Source organism: Glandiceps talaboti, chromosome 11 (assembly GCF_964340395.1).
Source record: "Glandiceps talaboti chromosome 11, keGlaTala1.1, whole genome shotgun sequence".
NCBI classification, from domain to species: Eukaryota; Metazoa; Hemichordata; class Enteropneusta; family Spengelidae; genus Glandiceps; species Glandiceps talaboti.
The window spans coordinates 6503759-6516840 of NC_135559.1; the positions used below are offsets into that span (position 1 = coordinate 6503759).

Here is a 13082-nt window from a genome sequence, read left to right on the forward strand (position 1 = left end):
CTGCCTTTCTGGATATCTAATTTCCTTTCTGCATCCTGTTAACTCAATGAGTAATAAACATCAGATTACTATGTGCTGGATTGGGATGAATATGACATTACATCAATTATTTGACTAATACGTGATATTCCCGTGCTAGTTTGGGTGTCTAGGTTACTGCAGTAATTACATTGCATTTCTATATGATTATGAATTTTGATTGAAAAATTCTAACTATATGCAGCATATTGGCTTATCTATCTATCTATCTATCTATCTATCTATCTATCTATCTATCTATCTATCTATCTATCTATCTATCTATCTATCTATCTATCTATCTATCTATCTATCTATCTATATATATATATCTATCTATCTATCTATCTGTCTATCTATCTGTCTATCTATCTATCTATCTATCTATCTATCTACCTATCTATCTTTCTATATATCTACTGTACGTCTTTATGTATGTCCTGTCTATCTATCTATCTATCTATCTATCTATCTATCTATCTATCTATCTATCTATCTATCTATCTATCTATCTATCTATCTATCTATCTACATTGTACCGTATTCTACTGCATAGTTTTAGGCCATTATAGACTATCATTGATGACATTATAACTTCGACTATTGTTAGTTGTTATTGTCACGTGACTCGTTATCAATCATGTTTTCACCTTGTCTCATCCATCAACTACTCTCACTGGTCTATCAGCTCGTACACTTGATGCGTTACATGTACCTTTTAAATAGTAGGTGTTAATGACCATGAACTTCAATAATTCCAAAAATCGTCTTTCAAGCTTCCGATCTGATGACTCCTTTTTATTGCTGATGAAGTCTTTTTTTCAGTCATATTAAATAGTATATTGTTGAGCATCGAAAACCCCGAAAAGATCAATTAAAAAAAAAAAATTAAAAAAAAAAACCTTAAGCATATTTGACTATGTCAAGTTTTTGCTACTTAGAAGTTAGAAATGTATTGTTACCTGCTACAAATATTCACTATAATATGCTACAGTGTCCGTTTGAACTCTCTTGTTTAGCTTGGCAATCTGTTTAGGTATAAATAGATTGTTCATGGCTTTTATATGCTGCCTGTGCCCCGTTAGTTGTAATTTTATTTCACTGTCCTTTGATCAAATTGATTGTATATATATAGATATATAAACTCAGTATATGTAAAATGTATATGCTGGAGTAAACAGTGCTCAATACATATGTATGTAGAACGGTGAAAAACCATATATATATATATATATATATATATATATATATATATATATATATATATATATATATATATACATATATATATATATATATACATATATATATTTAAAGATATATTTATATATATTATATACTTTTCTTTTTACAGCATGATAGCGTGATATATGTAATTGTGTGTTGCTGTTTTCCAAATATTTTCATTTATGAATTGTTCTTTCCTAGTGTTACTTCCATTTATATTATTGCAGTTAATTCCAAATATTCATTCATTCATTCATTCGTTTATTTGTTTATTCATCATTTATTCATTCATTCATTCATTCATTCATTCATTCATTCGTTCGTTCATTCAGTTTTGATTGATCGACCATCCCTTTCTGATGCCATCTAAATTGATTTATTTGTGTCATCTTGGAATATGATTCATATGTTGTCGACATTCGTGGAAATGTGTGGTACGTCTTATGTAGTGATCCATGGTGATGGAGCTATATTAGTTTATAACACGTCACTGAGGTTGATCCAGTTGTTTTTCATTTGTGATCAATTCAAATTATATCTTTTCCCACGTCCCCCCTTCTTTTTATTTATTAAAATAGTCATCAGAGATGACTAAATATTTTAGACATTTATGTGCACATGTAGGTGACGGCATACGTTGATGGGTGGGTCACCTAGGAGAAGTGTGATCAAAGGTCCACCAATGTGCCATCGTTCTACAGTTTTACCTTGGACGCCCTACAGGGAGATTTACCTCGGACGCCCTACTTCATTGACATCATCGTCGCCAATTGATGACAGTGACTGACGAGGATGGGATGGCGAGAGATAAAACACTTAATTCTTTGCTAGCTACAGCGGTCACCTCTAGCGATGAAAGGTTAAAATAAATTTACAGGGAAAACCTGTAGCTTGACAAAATTATAATTACAAACATGTTTTAATCTTCTTGTTTGGCAAACCAAGTATCTCATTAAAATTGCTACATTTTATCACCTTGCACACCAAAACTTAAAGTACAATGTAACATTTTTCCTATGTTCATTTCTGATAAAAGTATACATTGTTACAATGAATATGATTCAGAGACGATATAGTGGTGGCTCATGATGTAGGAAATATTGCGATGTTGGCAAATATGCTAGACAATGAATAAAAAGAAGCAACATCAGTACGATTTCTGTTGAGCCAGACACTAAATGTAGCAATGTTGGTATGATATTTATCAAGCCAGACGATACAATGTAACAAATTGATGTTAGTGAGGTATTTTTGGCAGCTAGACGACGACGCACAAAATTCGACGTTATCGTGCACGAAACCTTAAATCCGTAACAGATGCGGGTATCAATAAGCCTATTTTTATACTTTTTTATATTCCGGTTATTTTAGAATAATGTATAGCAGAAAATGGTCGCCAGTTGCATGAATGATTCAGAGCGACCTATTACAATCGATATGCCTCAGGCATAGCCATTTCTTCCACATACATTGTTCCTGCCTTCATAGCTTGGTATTTATTTTCGCAAATTATTGCTTGCTTTGCGATCGTTTGTCAACCGACGGTGTTTGCATTCACGTTGTGTGATGTTCCAGTTCTTCCGAGTCGTTTTGCATGCGGTGAAACGTCGATTAAAACCATACGTTGAATTGTATGCAATTGCGAGCTGATGAAGGGTACACCCTTACCAAAATACCATCGCCAACGAATCCATTTTATGGGCGAGAGCAATTTTTAGATTCGTCAGTTGAAACTCTTCGTAACAATGTGATTCGTTGAAGGATATTCCCTGATCAAAATACCCTCATCCACACTTAATATACAACATACATGATTTGGGACGAGGCTAATTTCTGAGCTTGTGACCGAATTTAATTTTTGAGTATCACTGATCAAACTGTTCGTTGCAAGCTTCAAAATTAATCTCGCCCACAAAGACTGGAATACATTACTTTGTATGCGCACCACACATGCACGCATAAATTACTGTATACATATACCAGTATATGTCAGTTTAAGTGAACTTACACATAAACAAGTTGAAATGCCGTTGGACGGATACTATACACTCCTTTTTACACTGTATTATATATCATGGATATTTAGATGAAACAGTTATACAGAATGAAACTTAATATAGGCCAACATACAATGGCTTTCCAATATACCACAGATGGCAATAGATCATTTTGGACACAATAATGCACGTTAAGTTAGACTAAAATTATAGAACACCACTACATTGTATGGGATATAATTTCACATAAAATCTGTTAACAAAAGGTATCAATCAAAAAGCATAATGACAGGGAAGTTTGTATAATACAAACTATTTAAAGTGAAATACAGATGCAATTTAAGAGTATAGAAATCGAACTGTATGATCTATATAATTATCTCATTAGTATATGAAATATATGAATACTGGTATGACATGATAATGAAATGATGTCAAATCGGATGAAATGAAAACTCAAAAAAAGACTTTAGTAAAAAAAGAGCAATATGATATGCATGGTTAAAGTCAATATAGAAACTATAAAACGTTTGGCTTAGATTATAGTCTTTCAACTACACTTTCACTGGCTTACAAATTAGATAAACATCAAAAATAAAAATCAACCATACATACATACATACATACATACATACATACATACATACACATACATACACATGCTCGCATGCATGCATGCATCCATCCATTCATTCAATGAATAAATGAATGAATGAATGAGTGAGTGAGTGGATGAATAAATGAATGAGTGAATGAATGGATGGATGAGTTTTCGAAAACATAATCTAAACTAAGATAACATTACATAAGATAAGATTTAAAATAATGACAAAATATTAAAATATGTACGACTAAAGAAACTACTACTACTGTTATTATTAATCCTTCTACTATATATAGAAATTAGGTAACATACCCGCTATATCTTCGTCACTTAGTCCAGATGACTTGATGTTCGGTAGATTGGTAGTGAAGGGAGTAGAGGGGGGAAGACAAAGACCAAAAACACTGATTAATTTTTCCATCATGACATCGTGTGAAAAACAATGACACACTCGACACCATCAAGTAGCGACTTATGATTCGATAGTGTCGGACCGTCGTGATAAATTACAGAAATTGAACTCAATAATATAGAAGTCATCCTCGTTGTACATACCAATGAAACACAACGTGTTGTTCTCTCGGGGGAGAAGGATGACGAGTACTCGACAATCATGAAGACTGTTAAGATATTTCAATGACGATTAATAATATTTGAAAAATGATCATGGTAAAGATACACTGAGATAAAATCGTAGAGAAGACATGAAATCAAACCACTAGGCTCTCAGCTCAATATGACATGATGATCAACGTTGCTACATGTATACGGACGCAAGAAAGGGTTTGATTAACGACCAGGAAATTATTTTAAAAGCTCTACGTGCTGAGAAACCATTAGAGCCATTTGCAGACAGTCGGAGAGTAAGATGTAACCTCAGTAAAGGAAATGTTGATATTCTGCCAAAACTACACAGACAATAAATAACACAAGTAAATGTAAATACAGGCAACAGAAGCAATGAGAATATTGTCTTGCTTTGATAACATAGATAGATAGATAGATAGATAGATAGATAGATAGATAGATAGAGATTTGGGTAGGCTGACAGGGAGGCATTTGTACATGTATACATGCATGCACGTATGCTTTAATGCATGACATGTATACACATTACACACAAACACAAACACACACATACACATTCATACATGCATACATGCATACACACATACACAATACTCATTCAATGAATTAACTTACAAAAACGCAATCTAAAGCCAACTCCATGTCACAAAGTCAAAGTTATCCGATCATGACAATCATCACATTCTTCACTAGGCCACCAATGCAATATGGTTCACATACACAATTTAGTGTATGGGCGTTTAATAGGGGTGATAAACATGTGTCGTCACATATAACATTAATAGTGTCACAAAAATCAACAACCTGTTCTCTAGGTGTACAAATCAACACAATACCTTCAGTCAAAGTGTATTGTTGTAAAAAAACAAAGAAGGGGGATAGAATGGCGACATGTGTGAATTCATACCATAAGAACATAAGATTGGTTTACCTTGAACAACAAGGGTGAGAATAAATGTGATATATCAACGATATGATATGTGGTCCATTCATGTGATAATGCAGCTATATATAAATATGCTGTGACCTCTTGCTTATACATAGTGTGTAAGTTTATTATGTTGAATGTATGATACGTATATTTACAGTGCATTACTGACTACTGCTCACTCTCACTGTTTGTTACAATGTTGAAACCAATATTAAAAGAAACTGCACATTCTACATTTTAAGATAGCAAGATTACAATTTCTTGCTAAATTCCGCCTAAATAGATAAAAAAATTAAACGCAGACATGTGGGCACCAAGTGATGTCTACATTTAATGTGTGCATGTTGACACGCTGGTTTATTTCAAGAAACTGTATTCATTCAATCTTGTTAATATCTTAAAGAGTAGCACTTGCAGTTTCGTATTGGTTCCTGCATGGTTATATCAAACAGAGAACGGTAACCTGCAACGCTCTGAAGATATGTCTTTTACCTTATTATTAGCTACACCATTGGTATATTATTCTACGAACTGAAATGGTGTGATTCGCGAATCATAACAGTTGGCTTCGTAGCACTAAAACTATGGATTTTTTTACGCGACAATTTATATGCATATATATATATATATATATATATATATATATATATATATATATATATATATATATATATATATATATATATATATATATATATATACTTTTATTAGTATGATTGCGTACCAATGCAAATGCAACATACACATACTGAAATGTTTCAAAACACGGCCCGTGCCGCATGTACTGTCTTCAGTATTATGCCAAGCAATAGAGTGTAGCTCCATATTGTATAATCTTAGGCAAACAAATAACAACTAAAAAGACTGCTGAAATAGTAATAACTGAATGAGTTTGTACGAACCTGGTCACGTGACTGACCAGCTAGTTGACAATTGCGCGCGGATGATGCAAATATTTGTTTGCAATTATTGAGTTACAACATAACACAAAATTTGTATTTAATATTGATTGAAAATGAGATAATGAAACCAACATGTTATTTTCTTACTTGAAAAAGGACCAGAATTTAGCTCTGATTTGACGAAATTTGGTTTTCAAAGAAATTGGTCCCTAAGGTGCACTTTACTTTAATTGTGTCAACAATCTTAAACAGAAGAATGACACAAGATGTCAACATTGCTGTAAAGACACTCAAGTTGTGATGACTCCGTCACTTGATAAAACTGGGATAATGAGACAACGTTAACTATATGATTAAGTAAAAGGGTAATGACACTACGCTTTTATATTTGAACAAAGAGCTTAATGCATTGATCTAGAAGTAACAAAATATTTGTCGAGCTTTTTAGAAAGGTAAATGATGGTTGTGTTGAATATATGATGAATATGTCGGCGGTTCCTTTTAACCTTTTAAACTCTGTAACCCGATAGAGAGAGGTTAAAAATGGAACAGTAAAAGTAAAAACAACCCATAGAGAATGAAAGAATCGATCGAAGTGTTATCAATTTAACTATTTTAAGTGCATTCTATAGGTACATATGTATGTATCCACACCACATACAAGTACCCTAGTACGGCGTAACAGATGTTTTGAAAATGTTGTTTCAAAAAAGTGTAGTGTTTAGCGCCATGTTATTCTGAACACTGCACTATGAATTAGGGGGTTATCAAACTTTCGCACTTCACAGAGAATGGGTACTCTACATCCGCATAGAATATTATACGAAGGCACGTGTTCTATTTTCAATGGAATACACAACGGCTGTTGTACGTTGTTTCAAATGTATTATTTTCCTGAAAGCGGTTGCGTGTATACTCTGTGTGTAGCCGAAAGAGGTCACTTGTGCTGAACCCCCCACACTAGGTGTACAAGGCGATGCAATATAGGGACTAGTATGGCATTTACAACAAAATGGAGTTAAAATATGCTTAGTAGGAAGGACTTAAGTGCTAGTTTTAAAAATATATGAATGACGTCACCTTTATCACTATGCTGTGGGAACTAAAATAGTTATACAACGTTAACATTATTTTGTCAGTTGAATATAACTTCTATTTCATCTTTATTTCCTGCTCAGCTAGGAACTCCAAAAAGTGTCCTTAAGGAAAGGCACTAACTCGTAGTACAATATTTTTCTTTTAATTATTTAGCTCGTATCGATCTGTCATTTGACATTACACACCTGCTATTCATGCTAGTGTTTACGACTTTTATGGTCTTAAATTAAAGGCAGGTGGTATTTCAAATAATTATATCCCCAGACAGTTTTATGTAATAGGAACATGCAACGCCATAGTTTTTGCAGTCAGAGCATTTGACTCTCTAAGGCAAAATATTGATCATTAGTCATTTACTCAATCAAACTCTGTCTGGAGTCTCCCTGCCTCTCTCTGTATATTGTCCGTCTATGATTGTTTGTCTTTGTATATTTTTGTATGTCTCTCTGGCGCTGTATCTTCACTCTCTTATTCTTTGGTCTGTCTGTCCATTTATACGTATGTCTGTCTGTCTATCCACCTATCTATCTATCTATCTATCTATCTATCTATCTATCTATCTATCTATCTATCTATCTATTTATCTATCTATCTGTCTTTCTGTCTGTCTGTCTGTCTGCCTGTATGTATGTATGTATGTATGTATGTATGTATGTATGTATGTATGTATGTATGTATGTATGTATATGATAGATGGATGGATGTATGTATTTGTCGCTGTCTCTCTCTCTCTCTCTCTCTCTCTCTCTCTCTCTCTCTCTCTCTCTCTCTCTCTCTCTCTCTATCTATCTATCTCCACCCTCCCTCCCTCTGTGGTTTACTGATTCCTTATTATAATATGTTATATACAAAACACCGTATTGTTATTCCATTCCAATATTAACGGTTTGTTAAACTGAATTGTGTTGTAACAAGATTACACAAGATGAAAATGCATGATTCGTCAATATTGGCCCAAGTCGGTGTTATAGCGAATCAACGTCTACCGGGATATTTCAACTCCTTGCTTGGTTTTGCCAAGTCATTAATATGCAAATAAAACCTGAGAGTACATTTGTATTGCTCATGCTTTTTAATCTACTGAGTCGTGATCTACATATTTGAACACGATATAAACGCACAACAAATTTAGAAAAAAATGTTTTTGGATTTTTCTGTAAATTTAATCTTAGCGTGTTAAGAGTTTTTTTTCAACAAATCTCGTTTTTTATTATCGTCAGACTTTGTATATCATCGGATTTATTAAGACTTGTCTATATAATAATAAAGTCATTTCACACAATATAATAGAACGTTGGATTCGAAAACTTATAGGCAAATGTAACTGATAGTGTGAAGTTCATCATTCTCGTTTATTATCGGAAGTTTTCGTATATAATCGGATTTAGTAAGCTCTATCGAGATATTAAATGATTGACATTTTATTGCCGTTAAGGTCAGTGACCCCTTTCGTTTTAACGCTACAATTTCATCGCTTAAATATGCCTTAGTTCCATGGCTAACTACATTTGGAATCTTAAAAATTTACATTGTTTAAATGGCGACTTTTTTAAAATAAAATAAATCCCTAACATGATTATTCATAGCTCGCATATTTTCACTGTAAACTAACCAGCAGGAGTTTTCGTCTTTTTTAATGATGGGGTTTTTGTTCGTATATTCGATATTGATAACCCCTGGCGACATGCACGCGTAAGCGTACATCTCCAAACATCGTCCGAGCTGTGAAAGTTAATAAGCCTTTATATGTTTAAAGATCAAAGAAACACTACTTTTAACCAGTCGTCCGAATTACAGTGCATTGCATGTGATTAATTAGAAACCTGGAACATGTACAGAAGTATAGTGTTTTTGTGTTTTCACACAGACAATACTTCGTAGAAGACACAGCACCTCTCCAGTACTTTACTTCTATATGGCTGAGTCGCAACATGTTTTGAAAGGATTTGGTGACAAGAAATAATTACTATAAAGTGTCTGTGATAAAAAGGAAATGGCTTGATTTTGATAATTGGCTCTCAAGGTCATGGTCAAAGGTCTTACAGCCAACGAAGCATGCATGTGATCATACGGGGTTGGACACTTGAATGGAGGCTGTCTGCATTAAAGATTGTGAGTTGTACAGTAGTAATATATTGATTTGTTCACACCAAAATGTGGCAGTAATTTAAAAAATGATATGCGCACCAAAAGTAATGCATGTCTATTCACAGTCTTCTACATTATCTGTAAACATGATTTCTTTTTTAAAAATGCAATAAATAAATATAAGAAAGTGTCTGTGATATGTAAGAAATGGCTTGAGTTTTGATAATTGACCTTCAAGTCAAAGGTCAATTTCTAGAAAGAAAGCTTGCCCTGATGATATGTGGTAGTAGACACAGTGGAGTCTCTATGTATCACAGTTACAGTAAATATTGATTGTTAAATATGGCTGCTATTCGGTTAAATTTAAATATGTTGCAACACAATTTGACGTACATATATCCTGTCACCTTTGTACCAGCTTTGAAAGAAATATGATACTGCATGTCTGAGAAATGATGGATTACGTATAAATGAACGGACGGATGGAGCCCGTTGTGATGGACTTTCCCACCCGCTTCCCCATCTGGGCACTAAAATATATGCAATATACTCACTTTAACACTAACAATAAGTCTCTGTCCTCCTCCCGAAGATGCTTATCATCTTTATAATCTGTATCATCATCATCATCATCATCATCATCATCATCATCATCATCATCATCATCATCATCATCATCTCCACCATCCCCACCACCACCACAATCATCATCATCATCATCATCATCATCATCATCATCATCATCATCATCATCATCATCATCATCAACTACTACAACAACAGCAACAACAACAACAACAACAACAACAGCAATGTTTATGAAACATTAAGCATTAGAACTTAATGTAGAACGCCAGTTTCCATGTTAGCCCTTCTTTCAAATTGTAATACATTTTAACAAATCATAATTTTTGGAACGACAAAATATATTGATAGCATCACGATAACCCCCAATATGTATTAATCACCAAATTACAATTTCATATGAGCAAGATTTAATCTTTTCTGCTGATCGATACATATAATTATTATATGGAACAGTCAAGCTGTGACCCAGAAGGCCTTGGACATAGTTTATTCCACACCATTGCACCACAACAACGATCACAAGAGATTCAGAATACACTTGTTACAGAAGTGATCCGTATTCGCCGTCCATAGGGATATGGTTGTTACTGGATGAGCATACAGTTTCGATGAGACGAGATATACACTTTAGTGATGTTGGCTAGGCTACAAGGTATCATGTTAAGATAAACACACTAAAGTTTGTAGAGAGTGAGCCCTCATTGTGACAGGGTTCCATTATGTGGTTTGATCAGTGTAAAATTTGATGTTTGAACATTATTCAATTGATCAAGTGTACCATGTGTCTAGCTAGTGAAATAGTAGTTATATGTGTATGCTGCTACTTTTTTATATTATTTACCAAATACAGAGATGACTCCCTGGAGACAATACTTGTGAGTTGTCGTCAATGCGTTTGTCTTAACATAAGCCCTCTGGATAATGTCACTGCACTTGACAACTCGTCTAATCCAAACTACATGCTCTTTCTGAAAAAGCTGTAAGTGTTGCCTGCGTTCCTGTTCATTCCAAAATACAAACACCAAGGTAGAATCAGTGGGTGTGGACTTCACACCACGTTCTAATTTTTTGTCAAGGTATACTGCGTCACAGATTCATTGCTGAATCACTGGGACCGTTGAATATTTCAATGCAAACTGGGCGTGTCTGTGTCCACGTTAAATAACCGCTGACGCTGTGAAAAGTTTCGTGCAGTGACAGTTTGAAATGATTGTCAAGCAATGCAAACATATTGATTGACCTCGCAAACTCACTGTACCCTAGCCATTGTTATTTGATTCATTGTATATTGTGAGAGTCACGGAATACTTGAAGCACATATGGCAACGCCAAGTCAAACATCATTAACAAAGGGAGTGTTTATTAATTGTATGTATATTACCATAAAATATGGAAATTCTTCAACCCTGCCATTATAATTCTCCATTCGAAATGAATTTTAAATATCTGAGTGAATATATATGAACAAATCAGATATTTTGTCGATTATTTTTAAGTTGTTTTATACTATCCCAGTCACAGATAGGTAGATTCTTAGTGACTTTATTATCTGTACACGTTAAAACTGGATAGTGTATCACGTCATTTTAATACGCATTATGGCAGATAGTTAGTTCATAGCGTCCAAAATCCTCGACACTGCAGAGTGACAACACACTGATCGGCCCCCCGCTGATGATAAAGATAGTTAACAAATCTAGCTTACCATGTCTTTGTTGTCATGGCTACGGTGGTATTTCCACGTCCCACTCAGGTGATGCCAAAGTTTACGATGTGGCCTATGATTCAAAGGCGAATTTAGGCGACAGCAGACGGTCGACTGATTCGTTCCAAAATATGTGTGTGTGTCACTCTGTTGTCGTATGTTTGTCCTCTGCGACCTCTATGCAGGCATCCGGTTTTGTCATCGGATGGTACTCGAACTGAATGCGCAATTCAGTTATTTGAATACATTGTATATGAGTGAAACGAACCAAGCGACAAGCGTACGGCTATTTGAATGTGAAAAATAACAAGGTTCGCTTGTTATGGACGTATCACTGTTTGGATTTTCAGTATGGGTTTTATTTTTGCGACAGAAGAAATCAACATCTGCCCCTCTTGTGAAACTAACTTCATAAACACCAATAAACATTTTCAAGGATTTGTTCTCAATTATTAATTGTCTCTTCCTAACTGTCCAGGAATCGCCTTACAGATCGGACCTTTTTTAAACGCGGGTCACTGGATAAAGCAATAACGATAGTGTGATTTATTTACGTCTAAATAACTTTAATAGACATTGTCAATAGAAACCATCAATACAGTGAATAGGAATCGGATTTATTGTACAGCGGTAATCCGTCAATGCAGCGAGAGTAAGATAGTGAACAAAGCATAATAGCTCCCCCAGCGACGAATGAAAGGGGTCGAGGTCGGCTTTGCTTTGAGTACAAAATGACTCGTCGTGGTACTATTTATATTCATCTCCATTGTTCTCAAATATATATAGGCACACAAAAAGATAGCAGATAGATTGATAGATAGATGGATTGATGGATGGATGGATGGGTGGGTGGGCGGATGGACGGACAGACAGACAGACAGACAGGCAGACAGACAGACAGACAGACTGACTGACTGACTGATTGATTGATTGATTGATTGATTGATTGATATGGAGGGCAGGGAGGCAGACAGACAGATAGATAGATATGTGTATCTTTATATATATATAATATGTAGAACGGTATATATATATATATATATATATATATATATATATATATATATATATATATATATATATATATATATATATATATATATATATATATATAACTCGGTGAGTATCAATCTGCTATAAGACAGTGCTCTATACCGCAGTGGCAGAGCGTAATAGTTTAAACACCAATAAACATTTTCAAGGATTTGTTCTCAATTATTAATTGTCTCTTCCTAACTGTCCAGGAATCGCCTTACAGATCGGACCTTTTTTAAACGCGGGTCACTGGATAAAGCAATAACGATAGTGTGATTTATTTACGTCTAAATAACTTTAA

General features: G+C 34.3%; 1 protein-coding gene across 1 annotated transcript in view; it reads right to left on the reverse strand.

The window, feature by feature from the left end:
- The window catches only part of LOC144442200 (calmodulin-like), a 51010-nt gene extending 39103 nt beyond the window's left edge, over positions 1–11907 (reverse strand). Inside the window, exons 1-2 of the mRNA XM_078131482.1 lie at positions 11747–11907; positions 4159–4189 (exon numbers count right to left, since the gene is read on the reverse strand). Of these exons, the coding sequence (XP_077987608.1) occupies positions 4159–4189; positions 11747–11749 (34 nt within the window). The 5' untranslated portion in view covers positions 11750–11907. The remainder of the gene's footprint in view (positions 1–4158; positions 4190–11746) is intronic.
- Between the last annotated feature and the right edge of the window lie 1175 nt (positions 11908–13082).